This window comes from Eurypyga helias, unplaced genomic scaffold (assembly GCF_000690775.1).
Source record: "Eurypyga helias isolate BGI_N326 unplaced genomic scaffold, ASM69077v1 scaffold30405, whole genome shotgun sequence".
Taxonomy (NCBI): domain Eukaryota; kingdom Metazoa; phylum Chordata; class Aves; order Eurypygiformes; family Eurypygidae; genus Eurypyga; species Eurypyga helias.
The window spans coordinates 26,864-51,814 of record NW_010251290.1 but is presented as its reverse complement, the minus strand read 5'-3'; the positions used below and the strand labels follow the sequence as shown (position 1 = coordinate 51,814).

The following is a 24,951-nucleotide window of genomic DNA, read 5'->3' as shown; positions in this document are numbered from 1 at the left end:
GAATGTGCCCTGGGTTTGTGGTGCAAGGGAGGCGTGAGAAAGCATTACAGGAAAAGCCTGCCCCAAGGGATTTGTGGGTGTAATACGATCAGAAGCAGAATTCCTAGGACAGATGACAGACGGAGGAAGACACTTGTTAAGAGAGTATTCCCAGACATCCCATTGGAAACCTAGATTCCTTACTTTGTCTTGTCATGCGGTACTCAGGCCTCTGCCACTTCCATCCGAGGTCACGGGCAGTCAGGACCAGCTGGAGAAAGCCCACCTGGCTTCGTCAGGCACCTGGTGCCACCACGTGCCCAAGTGTGCCGTTGTGAAACTCCTTTCCCCCTTCAGTCCTGGGTCAGCGAGTCATCCCTCTTCCAGAAAGCTCATAAAGACAATTTGAGGAAACTCCCTGTGCGGATTCTGGGACTTCTGGTGGCAGGGATGCTCCCAGGCTCTCTCCGTTGGAGGTGGTGGGGATGGGCACAAGTCTGACAACGGGAGCCCTTAGGCTTCAATGGTTTTCCACCCAAAGCACAGCATCCTTGATCAGCAAGACGGTTGGCAGTAAGGGCAGAGCACTTTTTACAGCAGAAAGGAAATAGTCAATGAAGAGATCAACTGATAAAACTGATCAAAGGGCTCCAGCATCACAAGAGAAAAGGATTTCATCAGCCACGCACAGAAAACAGACCCCAGACAGGCAGATCAGGGAAGGTGGGGGCTAGGAGATCACGTACAGAGGTTTCTCATGTCCATACGGAAGAAAGGTCAGGAAATAAAGGAAACTAAGTGTATCAGGATTTACTTTTGTTCACATCTATGCAGTTATTTTTCTATAAAAAGTACACATTCCCATTTCCTTCATCCATCTAAAGAGGTGAGCCTTAAACCCACAGTATCTGGAAGGCCAGATGGGACAGTGATGTCCTGAACCTGCTGAAGTGTTACAGTGCCCAATTCCAAATCTTAAGGCAGGTGGGACATTAGCAAGTGTGCTGGACAAGCCAAGAAAAGAGTCAGTACCGCAGCTCACTGCAACAACCTACATGAGCCACCTAAATGCTGCAGCTTCTCTATGCAGCCATTTGTCCCGGCTATGGTTTAGGACTTCCACCGCATCAGAGACCGGAGCGTGTACAACACAGGGAGCGTGCTCAGGTCCCGGTGTCACACCTCCGTGTTCTCCACCCACCTGCATGTTGGGTGGGAGAAGGCTAGGCTGGAACAGTTTTCATTGCTCCGTTTCAACAAACACTTCTCACAACTCAAAGCCTCTGGACTTCTTCACAGAATTGGACAGAAAAAAAGGCAGGAAAACATACAAATATAATAATCAAGTCTAACCTTTGATCGGGGTTGATCTGATAAAGCCCTGGCACAGGGCCTTCAAACCAACTCAGCTAGCACTCTGCAGGATTATGCTGAACAAAAGCTCAGGCTTTGTTCACTGGCACTTTACAGACACCGAGACCCACTCGTGCTGGTTTCAGACAAAAAACACCGACTTCTTGCTTCCCAGATCAATTCCGCTGGTCATTTTCCTTTCTCCCGTCATGCAATCATAAATCCACTTACATTACTCGTGGTGTGACATCTTTCTCTCCATGCTATTCTCCAGACCATCCATCAGACGATACTGGGGCTTTACAACCAGAAAACACGTGGAAGCAGGACTTCCTACTTACCAAGCCAAAACTGCTCCCTTCAGAGCTGATGCGCAAGTGCCACAGGCGAGTCCTCCTGGACACCGCTCAGCTGGAGCAAACAGACCCACTATAAAACCACGAGGCAGAAGTTCTGTGCAGCCTAAACAGGATTGTTGCCTACAATTCAGCCTTTTGCTTTATCCAAGTCTCCCATATTTGGCTTTTGACAGTTCAGCAGAAGATATGCCCTGGGGTTGCTGGCTGAAAAATGTTGTAAGAGCAGGAGAGTCCTGCTTCTTTTTTCTATATTCGAGGGAAGGGAAAAAAGGAAACAAAAAAAGCCTAACCCTTTCTCAGAGAGAATTACTGTCATCAAAACATTTGCTTCTATGAAGTTGTCCAACTTCTGCTTAAAGAAAATACGCTTTTTCCACAAGATCCTTCCAATTAGCTCCCTGTACGGTCACCATGCTTTTATCATATTCTGCGCTGTAGGGAGCACAGTAACACACCACAAAAACCTTCAATTTCAGACCAACAGGGAACGAATCCCCCAGGAAGACCAACAAAATCCTCTCGATAATAAAAAGCACATTCTCTGCTGTAAGCAGGCTGAGTTGGTGGATAGGGAATGCTGGGTGTGGTTGTGCACGGCCGTTCCCAGCGCAGCACGTGTATCTTGGAGCCCTCATCTGCGTTCTCTGGCTTATCATCGCTTTCCGAGTCCATGCTGGGTGCGAGGACAGCACAGACCGTCCTGCCGAACGCCAGCACCCGGGGCTAGTTTGGGGCATGGGTGCTGACCTCTCTGAACTCCTGTGGGAGACACAGGCTCTGCCCAGAGAATCGTTAAGTGGGGAGCCTACCTCTGGCCCTTTAACAAGTGCCTCAGAGCACCCAACTACACCAGGGTCCTCTGCCCACTACCCTCTCTTGGAGACTTCGTCTTAGGAGGGAAATAGGTGTCTGTGCCGTCCACACAGTGCCGGAGGATGCATCCGCCGCAGAATCTGGTCCTGCTACACACCACCTCCTGCATGCCTCATCAAACCTTCCGCATACCCTGCTCTGCTGTCTCCAGGCACAGCCTCGGCCATCTCAACGCTCCCGTGAACGTCGCTTTTCAAACCAATGAGCTCATCCGCTGTGTAGGCAGGTTTTTAGTTGATCCTCCCTCAACCACTTTACAGGGACGATGGTATCACACCTGCAGTCGCACAGTCTAGAGCCACTGCCCTTTTGAAAACATGCTTCAGTCTTGTCGGCCCACCTAGGGCCGTGTAAGGAATGCACCCCCACCCCTTCCTGCTGTCCCAGCAAGAGGGGATCAGACAAAGCGTGGCTTCCCTTGGCTGTGCAGCAGTCTGAACAGCGCAGGTCTTGCTGGTGACCTTCCCACCAAAATCAACCCAACCACCCCTGGCAAAAAGAGGTGTCTTAACATCTCTTCTAGGAGAGAAAGGAAGTTCACAGAAGGTTTCAGGGGGAGAAGGAAGCCCCCGGAGGGAAGGTGGAAGCTGATGGGAAAGGCAGACGTGATAGCGAGGGCAGGGGCTGACAAATACGGGCTATTCCCATATCACACCATCAGAACTAGAACAGATGCAGGCTTGTAAGGACAGTTCTGCTCTCCTACTCATGCTGCGTTGACTCCGGTCAATACAAGAGGAAGAAACCATTGCTCTCGAGACTCAGGCTTAGAAGTTCCCCAACACCCCTTTCTCAGCCACACATTTTTCTCAAACTGAGCAGAAAAGGGACTGACTTAACAAAAAGTGTCACAAATGACAGCCAGATTGACAGCTGTCATGAAAACAAAAGGCAGATGTAGAAATCACAGAATGGTTTGGGTTGGAAGGGACCTTAAAGATCATCTAGTTCCAACCCCCCTGCCATGGGCAGGGACACCTTCCACTAGACCAGGTTGCTCAAAGCCTCATCCAGCCTGGCCTTGACCCCTTCCCATGGATGGGGCACCCACAGCTTCTCTGGGCAGCCTCTTCCAGTGCCCCACCACCCTCTCTGTGAAGAACTTCTTCCTGATATCCAATCTAAATCTCCCCACTTTCAATCTAAACCCGTTACCCCTTGTCCAGTCACCACATGTTTCACTGTGGGTTACCATCTCAAAGAGCAGATCACCCGTGGCCACCCCATACTGTGGCAGTGGTGAGGAGTCAATTAAAAATCATTCTCTTTTTCAAAAATGCAGAGTTTTCTCCAGCTCAGACTCTTTGAACCAAGTCACTTTTAGACGATGGCATCACTCTCTTTTCTGCCAGACCCAGCCCTGCTGTCTGCACTGAAAGGCTTCCTCGCGTTTACTCTGTATCAACATTTCACTGAGCCACGATAGGGTCATGTCTGCCAGTTCCCCAGGTGCAGCACCGCAAACTTTACGATTGGATTTTATGCTCCCATTAACGGAGAGCAAACAGACACATAGATAACTCACTGCCAACAATTTCAAAAGCTTAAGCTTCAGTTACAAGCCATACTCTGCTTTATGATCTCCTACTCAGCTAGGACAACAAAAAATAGGGGTACGCAATAAAAAAGAAAAGTAGCAGTTAACGTCTGTATCCTCTTTTAAACCAAATTTTGTTCCAGGGTTCCATGCAAACATTAAGCAATCTTAGAGATAAGGATAAGCAAACATCCCTGCTCGGTTTTCAGAGCAACAGATACCCCCAGGCACGAAATACTGACCGACGCTGGAAAACAGTCCTTTCCTGCTCTCATTCCTGACCACTCCCTAAAGCAACAGCAGGATGACCCCTGGTCTCAGGTGAAACGGCAGGAGGTTTAAGGACATGTGCTGCTTTTAGTCTCCATGCCTCAGTTTCCTGAAGTGCCCTTCAGGAAAGCTGGAGGGTGTGGAAGTCTTCACACCCCCTTTTCACTTAGCTCCTCCGAAGAGGATGTGAATTTCTGATGTTTTGTGGGATTCTGTCACTTTGGGAAGTTAGCTACTCCTTTGAGTAGTGGTTCATGCCCTGAGGGCAGCACCAGCACAGGTGCACAAGGAGTGTGCCTGAAGGACTGTGAGAGTGAGCCAGTTCTACACCTGACCCTCGCAGAGCTGAGGCAGGGTCTCAACCTCCTGCCGGACAAGGACCAACAAGCATCCTTAGTCTTTTTCACTTCTGCCAATCACCTAAAGCAGAACTAAAATCCACCTTTCACTGGAGGCCATGGTTATCCAGAAATAGAGCTGGGCAGGAAGTCTCTACCAGTAACTGCAATCCCTGTGCTGACTACATAAAACAAAGGGTGTGCAGTGGGAGAGTATCTCAATAAAAGCACAACAAACTCCGTAAGAAAGCTCTTAGGCTGCGGGATACCGCAAGAGAAGAAGTATTTACAAAGTTAGCCCAGTGCAGAAGATTGCATGCTCCCAGCTCTGCCTCAGCCAGGGACTGTAGGAAAGAGCCTGGATTGCTGGCCTGGCTCCATGCTTTCTGCCCTTGATGGATGGAGCACAAATGCCATGAGGGCCTGGTGCTGTTCAAAGGAGGTGAAAGCACATGGATTTAACTTGCACCGGCAACATGACAGAATCACAGGCTGGGTGAGGTTGGAAGGGACCTGTGGAGGTCATCTGGCCCGAGCCCCTGCTCATGCTGGGTCACCTGGAGCCAGCTGCCCAGGACCATGCCCTGACGGCTTTTGAACATCTTCAAGAACGGAGACTCCATCACCTCTGTGGGCAATGTGTGCCCGTGCTCGGTCACCCTCACAGTAAAAAGCGTTTTCTGATGTTCAGCTGAAACCTCACTGTGTTTCAGTTTGTGCCCAGCTGCTGCTAGTCCTCTCCCCAGGCTACGCTAAGCAGAGCTTGGCTCCATCCTTCTGTATGCAACACTAAGATCTTCCCCTGAGCCTCCTTCAGGCTGCAGCGTCCCAGCTCTTGCTGCCTTTCCTCATACGTGAGGTGCTCCGGTCCCTTAATTATCTCTGTGGCTGGTTAGCAGGGCTTTTTCCGCAGCTCCACAACACTCGAAGCTGTGTACCACCTCAGAAGGTGCACTTCTAAAAAAAAAAAAAAAGCTGTCGTGCAAGTTGTTAAGTCAAGGAGCAAATGCTCACTACATTCCTTACAAGAAGGTAACTCCTAGTGGGATCCTTCTTCCTTTTTCGTTTGACTCACTGCTCCCTCTCCTTTCCCCTTGCAGAAGTTCAAGAAACTTGAAGATGAAGTCACGTAAGTGAAGGGAAACGGACACCATAGGGTCCTGCCTCACAGTCCCAGGCTCTAGGAACAGTTTGAGGCTTTTCTCATTGTTACACTTTGGGTAACAGGAGGCACAAGCACTGTACTGTGCACCACTTGGGTTTCTATACTCCTTTATCAGTAACATTATTGTTTCGTCTCCCTTTCCTGTCCTATTCAACTGGTTTTATTTCAACCCATCAGGTTTTTCTATCAGTTCTCTCCTCATCCCACCTCGGGGCAGGGGGGAAAAATCGAGCGAGCAGCTGCACAGTGCTTAGTTGCCAGCTGGGGCTAAACCATGACAGGCCCCCAAATAGAAGCAGCACATTGAACGTGAAATTAATGTAATTCAGTGCAAACGGGTTATTTCTAGAAGCGCAGAAGAGCCTGTGAGTCACAGCACGAGAACTCCGCTTTGTCTCAGTCATGAATGGTGAGGCGGGCCCTGGGTAGGGACCTCTCAGTGGAAGAACGTGAGAGCACCAGCTGCCCGCCGAGTTCAGGACGGCGCCGAGACTTGCAGGAGGCAGCGGGGCAGCTGGAACAGCTCCAGCGCAGCCTGCACACTGCATCAAGCTTCTTGCGCCAACACCGTGCCGGCTGCGCGCCCTCGTCACCGCGCTGCTGACGTTTACTTACTGCTCTCGTCTGACAGCGGCAGTCGGCTCATGTCCTCGGCTTCCTGCACACCTCCATCTCTTCTGTTTGCCAGCCTCTTCATAGTCCTCCTGAAAGGTCTGTACCCCTGCTGCTACTGAGATCGGGGGAACCTGCTCACCCCTTCGCTTCACCTAAAACTCCTGCGACACTGAAAGTTCCTGGACCTTTTTGAAGTTTATGCATAAACCAGGAAATATGCACTGCAAGTTTTCAACTCTTTCACCTCAAACAGCACCTGTGGAACGTGATGTGGCAGCCACATCTCCTTGTAAGAGTTGGTAATTCCCAATAAATATTGCTATATAAATTGCAATTAGCCAGTGGGCCGAGAAGAATGAATAGGGTCATCCTTGAACCCAGCGAAAAGAAGATGGGTCTTGCAGAGAAATACTACTCCTTATCCCAACACTTAAAAGATAATAGGAAAACACAAGTCTCCATTACCTCGGAAAGTAAAAGACTACTTTAAGCCTTTCTATCCAAATTTCTTACCTAAACTATCCTCTATAAACCCTTCTGCTCACCTCCCCTTACTCTGCACCCACTTTCCAACACGTCTTCACCTTGCAGCTCTGGAGCGTGGACCAGTAACAAAGCTCGGTGACAAGTGAACTTCGGTGAGAAGCAAACAGCATGCCATACCATAAACCGGCTAAGCACGAAAATGACCGGTACTGAAAGAGATGATCTTCAAGCAGGGCACTGGATGTGCTAAATAAAACCAAGCAGTGAATGATTTCCACTACTTCTTCCCCTTCCTAAGTGCGGCCGAATGTTTTGTTCGTTCCGCTGCGTCTCTGCAATAGCCAGGAAGTGAACAGCACTGCAGCAGCAGTAGTTCAGTGCAGTACTGTTATACAGACCTGGACTTCGTTTCCAGAAAGACTGAAACTAAAGGCCAAAAAAATCAGATCTCTATTCATAAAGCCACCATTCCGAGCACAGAACAAGTAGCAGCAGAGTTCTATGTTAAAGATTACTGCGCTTTCCTGCTAACATTTTCCCCTTCATCAGCTAGCATTCTGCCTGCCCGAGTTATCCTTTCTTCCCAGTTATTCACCACCACTGCCCGTTAAACTGAAACGTGTTTCTTGGAGAAGAGAGTCCTCAGGAGAGAGCACTAACTTAAGAGACTAATACATAGGTTAATTTAATAGCCTTGGTTAAATTTCATTCTTGGGGGTGAATTAATGAAGCTTTGCAAATGATGGAAAGAAACCACCTCATTTCTTGCACAGAATTCTTTCTGTGGAACTACGTGGCACACGGAAAGGCCACAGTGCTACCCACAGGCCTGCAGAAGCTCTAACTCCTTCCTGGCTGCCCCCTGTTTCCCAGCACTCCAGTTCTTGCTTGGGTAAAAAAAAAAAAAAAAGTGCTCATGCTGCCCCAGGGAATACACAGCTTCCTCACACTTGTTCGCTTCAGCTCCTACATGAACAATTCCCATTACAACAAGTCACTTTCACATACCATTGAGCCGAGAAAAATTGGGTAAAAAGGCCAGATATAAAGTGGGAGTATTTTAATTAAAACAGTATGGATTAAGGCCAATGGAAGACACAACACTGCAGGGTTTTCGTTCCCCCTCCCTGTATCTCCAAGTATGCAAGAAGCCATTAAGGCAGAGCCCCTGTGATTAATCCTTGACAAGATCTAAGCCTAAGATCTCCTTAGGAAGGGACACCAGGCTTAAGTCACTCTACAGCAAGGCAAGGCGACTCCATCCCAACTACAAGAGAAGCCTAGGCTAGGGAAAGCCTAAGTGGGCATGAAGAGTGCTGTAACACTTCACAGGGTTACGCTTTTCCATTTTTAACAGCAGAATAGGTAAAACAGTATCACAACAGAGTCAACACTGCAGGCGTTTTCAGTGCTGCTGCAGGAGATGATCACCTGCTTATCAGCAAAGGTCTGAAGACAAATTCTGAAGGAGTTTTTGAGCAGCATGTGCAAGCCAGCATTTAGCATGCTTTTATGCATGTATGAAGTGGTTTTTAACAAAATAGTTAAATACTGTACTTTCATGGTCTATACCTTTTTCATTCTGAGCTGCACCACACAAGAAGTTTGAAGAAATCAGGATGCCACTCCACTACAGTGAAGAACGGGTTAGAGTCAGCTTTTCTGATACTGGTTTCACAGTCTGCAGGAGAACCTGGTCAATAAAGTGTGTATTTGAAATCTTACTGATTTTGTAATTCATGCTTAAATACAAGAGTTGTCTATAAAGGACTTAAGGCGCAGCATCCCCCTCCATTCCCCTAGGATCAAAACCAGTACTTCCTACTTCTCTCCCCTTTAGGAGAGCTGCTTCAGGTGTAACTTCAGATGAAGGAAGGGGTTTGAAAGTTACATGTCACGAACCACCCAGCCTCGTTCGCAAACCTGAAGACCGCTCACCCGCTGCCCTTGTGGCGCCTTCCTACACTGCCTACGCCCAAGGCACCACAACCATCTTTTACCATGGCTTAGCACAGACAAACAGGTGGAAAGCCAACCTGATGCAAGCAGCCCCATCACCGGCTCAGTGGGCCAACAGTACCCCTGCCATGCGCGTGGGGTCACTTGGGAAAGCAAGCCTCACTACGGGTGGGAGGACAAAATACTAAACCTATTTCCCATTACTGCACTGGTACTGCTGACAGTAATGGTTGTTATGGGACAAACATCTGCATTCCCGAGGCAAGAGGAGGAAAAAACCCCCACAGAGACGTAGTTATGCTGCATCCACAACAGGCAGCTCAACCCCTTTGCCTACCTTTTGATCCAAATAACAAGGGACAACAGCTTTTCCTGGTTTTTTAAAAGCTTGTATTGAAAACCTCTCTGCAGAAACACCTGTAATACTACAGGGTAGTACCAACACAAAACAGATCAATATTAACTTTCTTTAAACTGTTAAACTTTATTATAAATTAATTTCTTTACAAAAAATTGCACATAATTGACCACTCTTAGGTTCTGATGCACTGGCATTTGCAATAGTTTCTTTAATCTTCAAGTTTAATAGTCTCTGCCGTGAGTCCAATGCAGAAAAGGGCAGTAAGCAACCCTCTTAGAGCCTTCAAGTGCAAGAAGCATACTTGTGGCCACGGCAGTTACACTTCCCTTAAGAGCGGCTGCTTTTGTTTTAAATCCTGTAATGAAAAAGTCTCAAAAAAGGTTTAAAAAAGGAAAAACCCAAAATGGACTACTTGCTTTTTACTGTAAACACAGCCCAGTAAATTAATCCCAAACACAGATCTCTCAGGCATCAGCGAGAGTGTCAAGTGAATCAGGAACAGCAACACAAAGAAAACGGAAAATAAAAAGAAAACATAAAAAAAATAACGTCTGTCATTTTGATTAACTATACTTACGTACATGAAGTTATGAGAATCTGGCAGGGCCCAGAAGCAAGGCCAGACAGGGAGTTCATTTTTCCAGGAGGGTCATGTTAATTGTTTCCAGGTTGAAGGAAAGCAGACTGGAGACTCGATATGCTCAGCAATACTCATCTGCCTTACACAGACCTTAGGCATGGATCAGCCTGAAGAATCATTCAACTGATTTTGGCATTTAATGGGATTTATGGGTGACCATACCCACAGCGTTCAGTGATTCTTGCTTTCTGTTCTGTAAGTGTTTAAATTTAAAAGCTCATCTAGGCTGACTCCAACCTCTTGGCACTTGGAAACTAGTTTTCTCAGGTTATCAGTTTTACCTCCTCCTGATGCTTCAAACAAGAGTTGCTGTAAGAGATGGGGAAGCAGATATAAGATTTAGCCAGAGCTTGAGCATCACCACATCTATGGATATGGGATATGCAGAAAATTTATAAAGAAACCTCAAACTGAATCATAAGGAGAAAACATTACATCTTTCCACAGTGTTGCACATAGAGGTAACTTCTGAAGGGCTCTCTGATATAAGTGCTGGACCTGTAAAATAAAAACAAGTATTAGAAGTCGGCACGCACTCCAGATGAGCCATGTGAAGCACAAAAGTCACCTGCAATGATTTTAAAAACCTGTTTTTAAAAGAGTTCGAGTCAAGCATTAAATTGCTACTAAAAGCAAAGGCAAGTTTATGTCTGACCTTAATTCTGACCCTTGTATGCAGATGGTTAACTACATGATGACATTCTATTTTTCTTCACAAGACTCTTGCCTCATTCATTGCACAGGACGGAACACGCTCAGGGAATGAAGTGGCTTACTGAGTATCTGTCACCACTCTAGGTAGTCTCAAGGTCTCGCTTACTGCGTACCATCCCAACCCTGCAATGAAAATAACTGGTTCATAGGCTTTTTTCCTTCAGCATCTACCTGTGCTTTAAACAAGCTGTACGTGTCTGCGAAACTCTAAAGAGAAAAATGGTTTTACCACTTTATGGTGGGAAATAAAGCAAAGTGTTTAATGCAAGTATTCATTCCAGTCTCTTTCAACTACTGGTATCTCAAATACCAACCTGAATGAGGGATTCAATCGGGGAGGTATTTGTTGGCATTTTAAATACTCCCACCCATTTTTATACTCTTTTTGCAAACCTTTGTGACCTCTGAAGCAATACGACAGGCTCTCCAGGAACACGAAATCCAGAACCTGAATCACAATTCCATTTTAAAACAATATCCTAGTTGTTTACTAGAAAATCCAGTTATCCAGAACAGTCGCTGATTTGCGTAAACAGTTGTAAGTGCTCTCTACATCCCAGACTAAGCCCGCACCCCCCAAAAACACAACCCAACTGCCCTGTGTCTGCCTACTTCAGTGATTTTGCTCCACACCGTATAGTTAGTCAGGTGGTTGCAGAAGAAAACCACAAGATTTCTTCTGGGTGTAATCCAGCTACAATGTGGTACATATGCCTTCACTCCACTTAGTTCCTTTTCTTTAATGACCCTCTTTTTGATTCACTGGAAAGTCGAAAAGAGTGTTTCTAACCCAACACGTGGATCTTAAGTCACCAGCCTCACTACAAGCAGTGCCTGAAAATGCAGTCCATCTAATACAATGACTGAAGCAGGGATCTGTGACTAATTACAGATTACACCAAACCATCAACACAGAGACAGAATTAAGGTTGAATAGGCAACCGTGCCTTTGATATCTCCTGACTTTGAACCATTTGATCTTACAAACCAAATAACTGCCTGCCTGGGGGGTGTTTTCTTTAAACATTCTAGGAGACAGTAAAAAAAGGATAGAGAAGATTTCATACGTGAGTCTAACAATAGCCATGCTGCCCACTGGGAATTGGTTAAAGCTTTAATACCATTTCAAAGAAACACTAACAGAAAAGGAGGATGCTGAGAATCAGCCATGACAAGAACGCCACAAAACAAGATACAGCACAGAAGTAGCTCAAACACCACAAGCAAGTGGTGCATCACAAAGCCAGGGCCTCCTGACCCCCCAGTACGCAGCATCTTTCCACAGGCAGGATATTTTGAAGGGGACAGCAACACCACCAGGAAGATCCATTCTGTTGGAACTGAACACTATCTCAGCTGCTGTGCCCAAAACCTCTTGTATCTGTATACAGACTGAAAAAGTATTTCCCTCCCTAAAGTACCAGTAAGTAACCTTTGTATTCTGGAAGAAACAGAACCCGTTGTCTTTGGTGGGGTCGGGAACTACTCAAACGCTACGTACATGCACTGGGGCTTGGCAGACCCGCCCTTCCAGCCACCTGTTAAGAAGGTCATCAGCATCTCCCAGCACAACCACCCTTCCTTCTCTCTACTGTATCTTAACTGCTAGCAATCTCCTCCAGGTGTAAAACACTCCCCAAAAGTGGGAGAATACAGCATCTCTCCCCTCCCCCCAGTAAGGGAAAGATACACACAGTATGCACAAGTACTCATGATATACTCCACTCTACCGTGATCGCCAAAGGTATTTCTCACACCTGAGGCAAATGCTTTGGTGTTTATATAATATTTCAACTGTCTAGAAATCTTGGGTATAGGAGACAACCACTGCTTTGGATAAAGCCAAGGCATGAAAGGCGTTCTACAGAATTTTTTAATTACTCAGTAAGCTGTGTTGACTTACTTCTCTCTGTCCCATTAGAAAGCATTCGGCAGCAATGGCTCTGAGGAAAAGAAATATATAAAGAGATTTATTCTTGAATGATTTTTAATGCCATTAGAGGCAGAATACTGACTGTGGAATGGAATTACAAATTCCTTAAGAGGAAACTGACTAACTTCCAATGATGTTAATCTACAGCAAGAAGATGAATAGTCATTTTTTAAAAACAACCTTACATGAGCAAGACATTTCAGTGGTTCCCCATTATGAACAAACACTGAAGAAAAAGATCAGTTCAGCATCCCTGGATAATGGAGATTACTGCTATTGTGATATATAAAGGGGAGGGTAGAGAGGGGGAGACAGAAGTCAATAGTTGAATTAAAAAGGCAACTTGTAAATACATCATTCATATTTATCTGCATAATATCCATTCACATAAGTTTCCCCAAGAGAGACATTCCATTTCTCATTTAAAGAAGTGACAGTACCTCTGTCTGTTGTAACAAACAGTTACTGTTTAAATAATAAGCTAATGAAAGAGACTTCCAGTACAAGCCCAATTGGAAGGACATTACAGATTTACCTTTGTGATGTAAACCTGATAAACAAAAGCAATATCTATGAAAACAGATGTATGACTGTTGCATTACATTTTCCAGATGGCCAGGCATGTTGGGATATTATATGTAAACATCTTGGCTTGCAGTTTCAGAATCTGAACATTGCTCTCCTCCCAGTATTGCAGAAGCAGTCTGTAAAAGGCATTCATGAGAAAGGAATACTGCTCTAATCACTGGGAACAGAAAAGCAATCCAGAGACACAAACACAGTACACAAAATACGTTAGACCTAACCTGAGCCAAGAGCTGCAAGTAGGGAAAAGAAACCCAAGTGACCATATACAATATTTGCTGAACATGCTCTCAGAAAGGAGTTAAGATTCGCTCTCAGAGAATAACTAAGTGTGAAATCAGAGAGCAAATAGGATCTTGGCACACAACACCACCCATTTTCAGCAAGCACAAGGTAACTGTATATTTGAGAGGCAGCTAATTAGCTTCATAGTCATGTGACTGGGAGACTGCTCAGTCAGTTCCACTCACCCGCTGCATGCAGTGTCAAGGCTGTCTAAGGAAGATGCAAGTTCCATCTAGACAGACAACTGGGCTGAAAACACGGCCGCTGAACGCCGTGTGCCACAGGTGGGTGTGCCGTACCCTCCCCGCGCCCCCAGCCACACACACTTGTTTCAAGTCTTGCTCTGAATTCTTTGGGGTCACTACCGATGACGAACAGTGTCTGGGGGACTTTCCAAAACGATGCAATCAAGTATTCATGAGATCACTGCAGCTGATTATGGTAAAATATGGACTCCCTAGTCCTAGAATACTGTTCCAGTAAGAATCAGTGTGATGCTTACACTAACTTTGTGTCCCCCCTAGAGTTTTTTCAAAAGAACGGCTTGTTTTTGCTAAACCTTAAGGCTTAACTTGACATGTATTTAGCTCTGTCACACACTGGTGTATCCAGTCATTCGGAATTATACTTTCAACACGTCATTAAGCAACAAGACGACTAACGTGTATCTGACATTCCTCGACACGTTAGGTTGTGATTGACTGTACTCATCACGTACAATGCCGAGTTAATCCCTGTATCATTATAACCTTTCTGTAGGCAGAACAGAACCCTGTCAAATACAAGATGGACTGAGATTACATCCAAAGGCACGCTACGGCTCAAGCAACGTGCAGTAACAGAGGAAGTTTTGCTTTTCAAGTAGGAAGCAAATCATGCATAACTTGCACAAAAACCAGTAGTTATGTTAACCAGCTGTTTGCCTCGATTATGAGTACTTTTACGTACCTCAGTGCAAGTCCAGGATTAGCAGGCATGGTAGAACAAAACCGTTCCAAGGTTTTGGAATGTTGAGATTTTGGAATGCAGCTCAAATAAAAAAGAATTACCTGTAGGATTTGAATTATGAACATTAATCCACTTCATAGCTGGAGTGACAAACTAGGAACATTGTGACTAAAGTGATTTACCACCTACAAACCTTACCAACCGCAAAGCTTATCCCTGAAGGATACAGAAATCAACCTGCATAAGAAGTTGGTGTCAAGGTGCTTACACCACGCATTTTAGTCCTTCTACCCTGCACTAGTGCGTAAAAAGAAATGCACTAGATGTTAGTAATATGTGACCCAGGATTTCTAAGTCTAAGTGCTCAACCTGTTTTTGCTCTTATTTCTACCTTATTTCTTCTGTTTCTCAACCACTGTAATTTCTATGATCAACTGTCAGTTTAAACACTGTTTCCATCTGAAAGGGCACAGCTCTGCAGACTCCTCTTGCCCAACCATCTCTTCCCTCTCTCACACATTCTCTCTCTTCCCCAGGAAAGAACAGTCTGTCATTAACCCCTGTATTCACAGTACTAAAGCATGCCATAATTAAGTTTCTCTTTGCTTACACACCCTTTATTCAAAAGGTGACTGCTAGATAGCCTTCTGCTCAGAACACACATACCTGTTTCTACAATTTCTAGCTCTCAGTGTTCGTATACTTGAACAATTCATGTATTTGAACAAGTAAAATCAGAGGTACCTGCTCAAAGGTCATCAGTCTGTTTAATCAAAACTGTCCACAGACACATTTTTACCTTATTATGAAACTCATAATTGGTCCAATAATCAGCAGTACTAAAAGGAATTGGGTATCGTGTGGGGACTGTAACCAGACATCTGTTCACTAGGTCAGTAAAAAGCTTGAATTCTTGAACTTTGTTGTTGGATCCAACAACTTTGCTATTGATAAAAACAAGGTAACTGGAAGAAAAAAAAATAAACAGAAAAGATGGTTCTGATAGCCTTCACTTAATAGATTTGAGATTAATTTACTTTCCTTCCTTAACAACTTACTCCAGCCAGATGCTCTGAACAGTTTCCTGCTGCATCACCGCCCCCAGCGCTGCTTCGTAAGCATCCAGTGCTTCACCGACACTCGCGTGGAGAGACTGGCACAAACTGTTTATGTTGAAAGTTAAAAAGCGTTGCATGTGATAAACAATGCATATTCTTACATATTAAGAGTAAGAAAGAATGAAAAGTTTCCCATTCTGAGACACAAGAAAAACTCAGTTTAGCAGCATTATGGACTAATTTATCAGTCAACTTATTAAAATGGGTAACCCTTAACTGCAGATAGCAGGGAATGACACAGAACCCACGCAGTTTGGAATGCAACACTTAAATAGCAAATAAATACTATGAATTGTCTTCCACGCTTGTAAAGTACCCTCTGAGCAAACCTTGTGATAGGGATGCTCTGACTGCTACAGAATGGAGACAAGTCTCGAGCTTCCACATGGAGAGCTCCAGAACTATAAATTTCAAAGTTGGATTAAAACCACTTGAGAAATGGTATCAGATCATGGCAACAAAATTAGTGTCCTGAAGCAAATACTACGGAGGATCTGGGGTAGAAATATGCTGATCATGTCGGGGGGGGGGGGGGAACCCCAACAAAAAAAGGGGGGGGGGAACCCAACAACAAAAAAAAACCTACTGAACTGACAAGAACAGTCAAAACCCCTTAATTTTGTTCCACAGCCCCTCAAAGAAGCAGGGTCACACGAACATACAGGACCTCAAAGACAGAAGCAGACACATCTTTGGAACAAGACTCAGCGAATAACCCTGACTCCAAAGCGTGAAGTAACTGTGAAAAAAAGTAATACTTTCACTAAGTCATAAGAGGGGAAATCAAACCCCACCTTCATGAAGAGGAAGACTAAATAAGGTAGAGCTGACGTTGCTACCTGGCTACAGAGGCCTGCTGACTACAGTCACATCGGAGTGCCTGATTTCCCCGAGAACTACACCACCAATGTGCTACTCTTGTTAAGAAGTGTGGGTATACGTTTGTGCGCACACATGCACAATGGTCTTTCCAAATGAAACGCTGCTCCTTGAGCTTTGAGGCTTTGCTGATTTCAATCTATTTTCATTTGGCAAAAGTGAATTTTTGTTTTTTTACTTTGCCTTCTGTACCTGAAAAAAGACCGATACATAGTCTCAAATACCTAGGCACTTATTGTAGCACACCTCAACCACAGAAGCACCCAGTTAAGAGCTCTGAAAGTAATTTAAACACCTACTTCAAGAGGACTCATTTTCATCCCAGAAACAGGTGCTAAAATACAGGAGCATCTGAGCTTAAGTTAAGGTCCCTAATGACCGAACAGTGACCTCAAGCGTCTAACAACGTTTCTACTGTGCAAGAACCAAACTTGAAATTGAACTTGAAGCGGTATTTTCTAAAACACAATTTAAATTGTTATTAATGGACAATATCAAAAAAACATTAAAATAACTTAATCAAACCTTATATGAAGATTTTCTCAAAAACCATACGTTTTACCTGTTTATAAGTTGTCCACCATTTAAAAACTATAAGCAACAGTGCTGCAGTTCTGAGGAGTCCTCACTCAGTACGTGAAGTATTATCATCTTTGCCCCTTTACTTGTCTGAAAAGCCAAATAGCTACTTGTGAAAATTGACAAACCCAGACCATGAAGTGGTAAGCTTCTTAAACAGCCTAAGCCAACAGCTCAGTAACCACAGTTATAGTGGTGTAAGTCACAGATGGCTAATACTTGGGTGCTTGCCAACCCTGGATATTGCTGCTATCAAAAGCAATGGTGGAAGAAACAAAAGATTGTGCATACATGACAAAGATCTGTCACCTTTGCATTCTCTTGCAGAGGAAAAGGTCACTTCGCTACAGAGGGGCCTCTGTGGCTAGTTCCAAATTTATAGTCTGTTGACAGTAGCTCCATGAACAGCTGAAATAGTGAGTTAGGGGAGGGGTGGGGAGACCAGGGTTAAACAAGAGTTAAACGGAGCAGGGGAACGATTGTAAAATAGAAGGGAGACAACTGAAAGCCTGAAAAAGAACGCTATTAGGAGTAGCGACCTAAAACAAAAAAAGTAAAACAAAATAGTTGTCACGTGAACACAGCTGTTACTGTTCCCACTGGGCAGAATTTCTGACTGATTTCTCAAGTGGAGAATTTCAGTTGACATGCAATTCACAGTTCTATAGAACTGTCTCTGTTGTGCAGCAGGCAGGTAGGCTCTCTAAGGACTGCAGATCATTTCTTGAAAGAACCCAAAGTGATCTACCCTTAGGCAAGTAACAAGTGTCCTGCTACTGACAATGCAATTTCCTTAGACCCAATAGCTGTTTTCAGTAATACTTTATAAAATAGTCTCACCAGTATATCTGCCAGAGATATGGGACTTGCTGGTTTACAGCATCATCTGTAAGATGTTCTTTGTAGTGAGGTGTTTTAAATTCAATTGGCATTGGAAAATTCAAGAGATATCTGTAAGAGAAAAAAAGCAGTAATGAGAATAAACCTCCACATGGAAGAGCCCTGCGAGGATTATCCGTTCCAAAATCCAGTTCATGGGACATTTAAGAGAGATAAATTTTTCATTTATACAGAAAGCATTACACGGAAATATAAACAGTTTATATAGAAAGCATTTACTCCCTCATTATGTACAACGTTAAATGTTCCTTCACACCTCAGAATTCCCCCTCCCAAAACACATCACGTAAGGTACAATCACCTACAGTCAGCTAAGGAGCACTGCCAGTGCTTAGTGTAATGTAAACATATGTAAGCAGAAATAGCACCAAACACCTAACCTGGAGACAAAAACATTTTAAAACCTCATCAACATGAGCTTCAGCACAGAAAGTGTTCTTTTGAAGGCCTTCAGAGGCATCTATTTTAACTATAGGGAACTTGCATATTTCAAAACTTCAATCAGTCTCCCAATTAAGTGATAAAAATCAAGTGGAAAAATCAGCTGGCTAGATACAAACCTATGCCTTTTCAGCACTAATAATATGCTCATTAACAGCATGCTGGACCTCTGGATTAAGGTCTTTTCCAAGTGCCTAACTATAGTATTTTAGGTATGCAGTTTTAGGCTCCTAGCTTTAAGAGAGAAAGATTTCAAGCAAAGCCACACACAACCAACCTTGGCATACCTATGACCGATTTCCATTCCCCAAATCCAGACATTAAACTTGGTGGCTGCTTCATCTCTAAATGCTTGTGGGTTTACAACTTGAGTGTATATGCACAAAAAACAAGTATAACCCTTATAAACTACCAAACCATAATTCACTGAAATTTTAGCAAAACATGTCAAGGTAAAAATAGGAGTTTAAAAGCTCTACACTGTTTTGGTTTAAAAAAAAATGCCAATATTGCTGAAATTTAAATTAAAAAAATACTCTAAGTGTACCTTAAGAGATCCATGGGACTGTGCTGTTGGCGTGTATTCTCAAAGAAAGCTGCCACAAAATCTTGTAACAGTGGAAGAATACTGCTTGACCTTTCCTGTTTCGGGGTTTTATTTTTTGAAAAGAAAAAAGTTTAAAATCAGACATTAACCTGAAAATGACAATAACAATTTAAGCACAATAAATAACAGATAGTGTTTCTCTCCCTGCAACGCTACCGAGTCAGCCAGTGGGTAGCAGGAAAAGATGCTGGAAACGCGTTACAGGGTTTACTGTTAACGTCTATTCTTGCATGAGGATATAAGACTGGATAAGAACAATCCCAGCTACAAATTTAGGATTTAATGTCATTCCTTTACCTTTAATCATGTAACTAATCTTGCCAATTCTCATTTTCCCATCTATATAAAGGAAAACTAGACATTACAAACATCAAAGAGTTTGCTAAGAGAAACACTGCACAAGAGCCAAACTTCATAAAGCCAGCAGACCAACAAAGCGAGTTTGAGAGAGGAGTATTACCTGTGAAACAAGGAATTTACACAACCGATAAAAAATTTCTGCATTCTGAGGATTCTGCTCAAATGCTCCAATCCACACTCTGTAGGCACTGTCACTCTGATCCATCTCCAAATAAAGGGTGGTCAAACTCTCCAAGAGCTGACAGTTGTCAGGGCAGAGCTCCAATAAAGATCTACAAAGTTCTGCAGCAGACTCCCACCTTAAAGAAAAGTAAGTTTTTGAAAAGTGGAATTGAGTATTCCCATTGAAAATGTCTTGAAACAACTTACCTTTCAAGAAGCTTCAGCAAAGCTATCATGTTTCTGTAGAGAGGAAAGCAGATAGCTATTCTCCTCTCAGGCTCAAGGCTTTCATCCGTACATGTTTTGACCGCATCTTCAAAACAAAAGTATACAATCAAGCCTTTAGACTTCAAGCAACGTCAAGGTTATTTAAAGCCTTAACATAACAGTCTCATCTAACATAACGAAAAAATGTAGGTGTAGAAAGTTGAGAGTACTGCTTTTGCACATTATTTAAAGAGAAAAAAAGGAAGATGACAATCTTTGGGAAAGCTTTCTTAACACTTCTCAGCACAGCGCAAGGACAAAAGTCTTACAGAATTTTCATCCCTCGTTCATTTAAAATGCAGGAAATATCCTAGCGATGAAGTGTTAAAGCCACATTACAGATAGCAATTATCACTATACTTAAAAATACTCTCTGGGATTTCCAGCATAGCTGCTGAAATCTACTGAAACATAAGCTAGTATCTTTCTTCCCAGCACAATAAAAAGTTCACCAATAATGAACACCCCATTATCATGGCTGGACTGCCTTCCCTCCCACAGCTGGGCTACTCACTCTATCCTTGAGTACTTCCACATGGCAGTACCATCTGCAGCACAGATACACCGTCAGTGGCAGTGCAGTGTTACCGCTGGCTAACAGGCCAAGCATTGACATTTATCCAATGCTATTATGAAATCTACCTCTGGCAGCACCACCAGTCAAGAATTCATTTCTTACAGTATTCTCCGTTTACGTATTTTACAAAAGCATTCAGTTGACTTGAAGTCTGAGTGAAGACAAAACACACACGTTGCTCTGCCTCTGAGTAAACACATTAATCTCCCAGGAGAGTAACTTTCCAACAGACACACCTCAATCAGGGGAGTGAAGGTAAGAGAATGACAACAGAAGGTTGGCTTTATGCTTGCATAAGCCCAAGATAACTAGCAATGTCATACTGTCACAAGCCACTGGTCTCTATCTTGACAGAATATCATAGTTCAGAGAAAAAAAGTTATGCCTTTGAACTGTAGACTGAAAAAACTCAGTGTGTGTTAACTACCCAAGAACATGGACCTTCCTCACTGCTCTGTTCAAATCAAGATGAAATATTCATTGAATTAATCCAAATGGCATAAAATAGTCATCAGCAATATTGCACTGTCTTGAAATTCCAAGAGTTGGATGTTTCTGGGTTTAAAACAAACAAGGAATGTATTAAGTAGTTTACCTCTTAATCTTACCTTCAAACATTGCTACCAGAGTATCAGGATCAGTCTTCACATCTTGAACCGTTTGCCATGGTATTAAAAATGGCTCTTTGCTCATGATCCTTGAAGGACTGACATTAGCAGGGTCATAGAACTTGACTGGGAGAATGCCGAACTCATGGAGATGTATGTAAGCCAGCCAAGCCAAGCAACGGTCACTGAGAGTAAGGCGTTCTGATATTAGCTTTTCATTTGACGATTTGAAAGCGTTCTGTAAAGGTTAAAAGAAACAATGTATTTCAACCATAAAATCTTTAAGATCCAAGAATGAGAAAACAGGAAGAAATTAAGTTCTAATATTCTCAAATCTTTTCAACAGAAAACACACAAATTTTTTACATCACTTATGATTATATTTGACTTATGTGAATGTGTGACTGTAGTCAAATTGTGTGCATAATTTCTAGGAACAGATCTAGGCAAACTGTAGGAGATGGTTGTTTTGAAAAGCAAACAGATAGACTTTGAAAACATGCATCTCCCAACACGTGTTCCATTTTCCTGCTTAATTCTTTGACAATTACTTCCAGTTGCACAGAAATAATACGTTAGCTCTAGAGACAAATCATCTACAAGTTGTATTCAGCTTGCTATATTCTACTGGGTTTTGTGGGATGGATTTTTTGTTTCTTTGTTGGTTAGGTTTTATTAGTTTTTTGGTTTGTTTGGGTTTGGGGTTTTTTTTAAGTTCTAGTTATACAACTATTAAGTTACAGCTATCCAAGCCTACTGAATGCACCCCTATCTCTAGATACAGTTTAAAAATAGTGTTGGAAACTTTACTGAGAACAAGTATACTGCTTCAAATTTTCCTGTCAGTCATAAGCAAAACTAGTATAGCCTGGTTAAATTGACAGACCCTAAATAAAATCATAGAGACAGTCTAAACACAACTGCTCCTAAAATAGAACAGAATCTAACAGCCCACATATTTCTGGACAAATAGTATAATCAAAGAAACCACTTTTAAGGTAATGAAGTACTTGCAAATTCAGGTTTTGCAGGACACTTGTCCAGTAATAGGAGAAAACTGAAGTTTCAAAAACATTTCACTTACCCTTCAAAATATTTACTTAGCAAATTTGCTTTCAAGTTTTTAGAGACACATTGCATCTTTCTCAAAAATTATCTTCTCTTAAATAATGTCTTTGGGAGAGATTACTTAACCATATTTACAGCTACACATCAGATGAGTATCAAAAAAACCCAAAACACCAAAAACGCACGGATTCGTGATGATGGTTTGGGAAACCAACCCACGTTACTCCCCACATACACTGGATTTCCATGTCAATTTGACACAATGTTGTGTTCCTCCCCCAGTTCTTTTTGTTCGTTCTGTCCAACGCTCCGAGTTAGGTTTATCAGTACGGCTGTGTTCACAATAGCTTGAGGAAGTCACCACAGGGTGACACTCGTCCACTCCAACCGGAGCTGGAAACGGGCGTGTCGGCCCCAAACCGCAGGATGGGAAAAGCCTTGGCGGGCGCCGCAAGCACCAAGCGCCACCTGCTGCCCGGAGAGCGCACCGGGCCCGAGCCGTCAGCCCCTGACGTCAGCACTCCGCTCCTCGCGTCACCATCCACCGCGCCCACCGACTGCAAAACAGCGACCTCAACTCTGCCTACAGTCACCATGAAAGCCAGAGAGCTCCGTGACTCTGGAGTTCATGGGATGAACGAAGTCTGATCTAGCTGCTTCCACATTTCGGAGCAGAGCAACACCGCATGTTCGTTCCCAAAAACAAGTGGTGCGGTACCTTCCGCAGCAGGAAGCATTTGAGTACGTGAGGGAACACATTCTTCACCAGCCCCTTACTGCACTCACTTCAGGCCCTGGTACTGCTTACCAGAAATCAGGCAATAAAGCAATTCCTTGGGAGTTATTCTGAGGCGCAATGGTTAGGCTATGAGCTACTCAAAGCAAAACAGGTAACAAACCCCAACGGGATACCCTAATTCCACAACGGCATCATCTCACAACGCGAGTCTCCCGGAGAATTCCTTCAGCAGATGAGGGAACAGTATTTCTAAAGCTGACACTATCCGAGTCACAGGTATTGGAAAGGTGGCAGCATGATGACAATTCCTGGGGTGGTAACCTGGAATTACCTGCAGCAGAACGAGAGCATTCTGATGTCTTCCTGTAAACAGGCTTAAGTGAACCCTGTACAGGAGAGTCTCCAGCAGCTGAAAGGAGATGAGATTTGGATTTTCTTCTTCCCCTGTCACTTCCATGAGGAACTGCAGCATCCTCCCACATACGTAGTCTTTCCCCTCAAAGGAGTTCTCCAAATTCAGAAACTAGAGAGAAATAATTCTTATTTAAAATAATAATGAGAATACTAGTAAAGTTTCTAGGTTATAACATCACATGAATCACAACCTTTGGATGTCTTTCACCACACTAAGGAACCGTATTTCCCTCCCTCATACCAAACTTTCACTTGAAACCTCAAATATAGTATTACGGTATTAAAGATCAAATAGTCTAAGTTACATTTTGCAAGCTTATGTAAGAAAAAGTAAGAAACCTAACATCTTGATTTTAACTAACTCGCTACCTGAAGTGATGATTTCTACAAATATCCTGCAAACAGAACTTTAAACGACATTATTTTCTGCGCAACTTCGGAGTTTTCAAAAAGCTGCATTGTTTTTCGTTTCACACACTCCCTGTCATGTGTACTGGCTTCCTACAGCAGAAAATGCACACTTCCATGAACATTTCACAGACTTTCTAACTTACTGTCCACCAGATTTGGTAAGAGGGAGCATATTCCACTGCTGTTTCACACATTTCTTGTATCTCCTCCTTGGTTCCTCTTTTTGAGAAGAGTCTGAGGTAATGACACCAAATTTCAGGATTTTCTTTGTTGTTCTCAAGGGCTCGAGCCAAAACATTTAAAGTAGAATCTAAACACTCAGACGATGAGCTGCAGAAGTTAAAAAAAAGATTTCAAGCACTCACATCAACTGTGTTAGTATGATGTTTTACACAGTATCAGATCAGAGAATGGACGCTTATAGTGAGAATGGAAGTGAGACACAGTCAGACATTTTTTCTTTAAACATGCTGTCCTGTATGATGGAAGTTTCAAAGTTTCAGTAAGTTTTCCGTCTTTCAAAGGTTACCATCAGGTGCCATTATCGTGCACGGAAAAGTAGTTTCCTAGGAAAGAAGTGCCAATTCAAGTAAGTCAAATTTCATTGGAAATGGGTAAGATTCATCTGTAAGCAGAAGTCTCAAGCTGCAATCATGTAAAAGCGTTTACAACACAGACTTAAAATGTAAGCAGAAATTTCAATGGGTTGGTAAAGTTAGAATATTTTTGTTACAGCTTCAATTTGTTTTCTACAGCCACCAAACATAAACCTTTTATTTCAGGCTTCTATGTATGTCATGCAGATTTCTTCTGCCTCTAAACCATTAAGAAATGATATTTTGAGATAACTATCATGAGATGATACCAGCAAAGTAATAAAAGATTAGCTCAAATAACTGACGATACTGCAAACCACAGAGCTGATTTATCTCATAAGCAAAGTTGCATAAAACCACAGAAACCTTCCAAGGTCACATTTATTCTGAAAACATCTTCAGAAATTACTTTGCAGATATTTGTGAGAGGAAAAGCACATGTTCCAAAATAAAACTAACACAGTTAACCATGTATTAGCCTGAAGCCTTCCCAACCCCTCCTATCACCACTGCCACCCACTAACCGCTCAGTTTCTTCGGAGTGCTGTGGCTGAGGGAGGTGGCTGTTTTAAAAGAAGGATGCATTGTCTTCCATCAGGTTCTCCCTTCTTTTCTTGGTCTTTTCCAAGTACGCTTACATTCAGAAAGTGTGCTCCTCTCTCCCTCCCACTTGCTGGTAGGGTTTTCCTTAAGTACTGACCTTTCCAGTTCCACCCCTTCCAATATTCAGGCAGCTACCGATACAGCTAAATTGATCTTTTGCTGCATCTTCCATTATCCACAGTTTACACAAAGCTTCTGAAAGCTGCTCCTCTCCATTCCCTT

General features: G+C 43.3%; 1 protein-coding gene across 1 annotated transcript in view; it reads right to left on the bottom strand.

The window, feature by feature from the left end:
• Positions 1-9,398: 9,398 nt before the first annotated feature.
• ZFC3H1 (zinc finger, C3H1-type containing) overlaps positions 9,399-24,951 on the bottom strand; it is a gene marked incomplete at its 5' end in the record, with an annotated part of 38,548 nt that continues 22,995 nt past the window's right edge. The window contains 14 exons of the mRNA XM_010151990.1: positions 9,399-10,244; positions 10,371-10,433; positions 12,553-12,592; positions 13,185-13,286; positions 14,401-14,501; positions 15,200-15,365; positions 15,459-15,563; positions 17,817-17,927; positions 18,865-18,959; positions 19,385-19,583; positions 19,654-19,759; positions 20,899-21,136; positions 23,037-23,228; positions 23,674-23,860. Coding sequence (XP_010150292.1) covers positions 10,107-10,244; positions 10,371-10,433; positions 12,553-12,592; positions 13,185-13,286; positions 14,401-14,501; positions 15,200-15,365; positions 15,459-15,563; positions 17,817-17,927; positions 18,865-18,959; positions 19,385-19,583; positions 19,654-19,759; positions 20,899-21,136; positions 23,037-23,228; positions 23,674-23,860 — 1,843 coding nt within the window. The remainder of the gene's footprint in view (positions 10,245-10,370; positions 10,434-12,552; positions 12,593-13,184; positions 13,287-14,400; positions 14,502-15,199; positions 15,366-15,458; positions 15,564-17,816; positions 17,928-18,864; positions 18,960-19,384; positions 19,584-19,653; positions 19,760-20,898; positions 21,137-23,036; positions 23,229-23,673; positions 23,861-24,951) is intronic.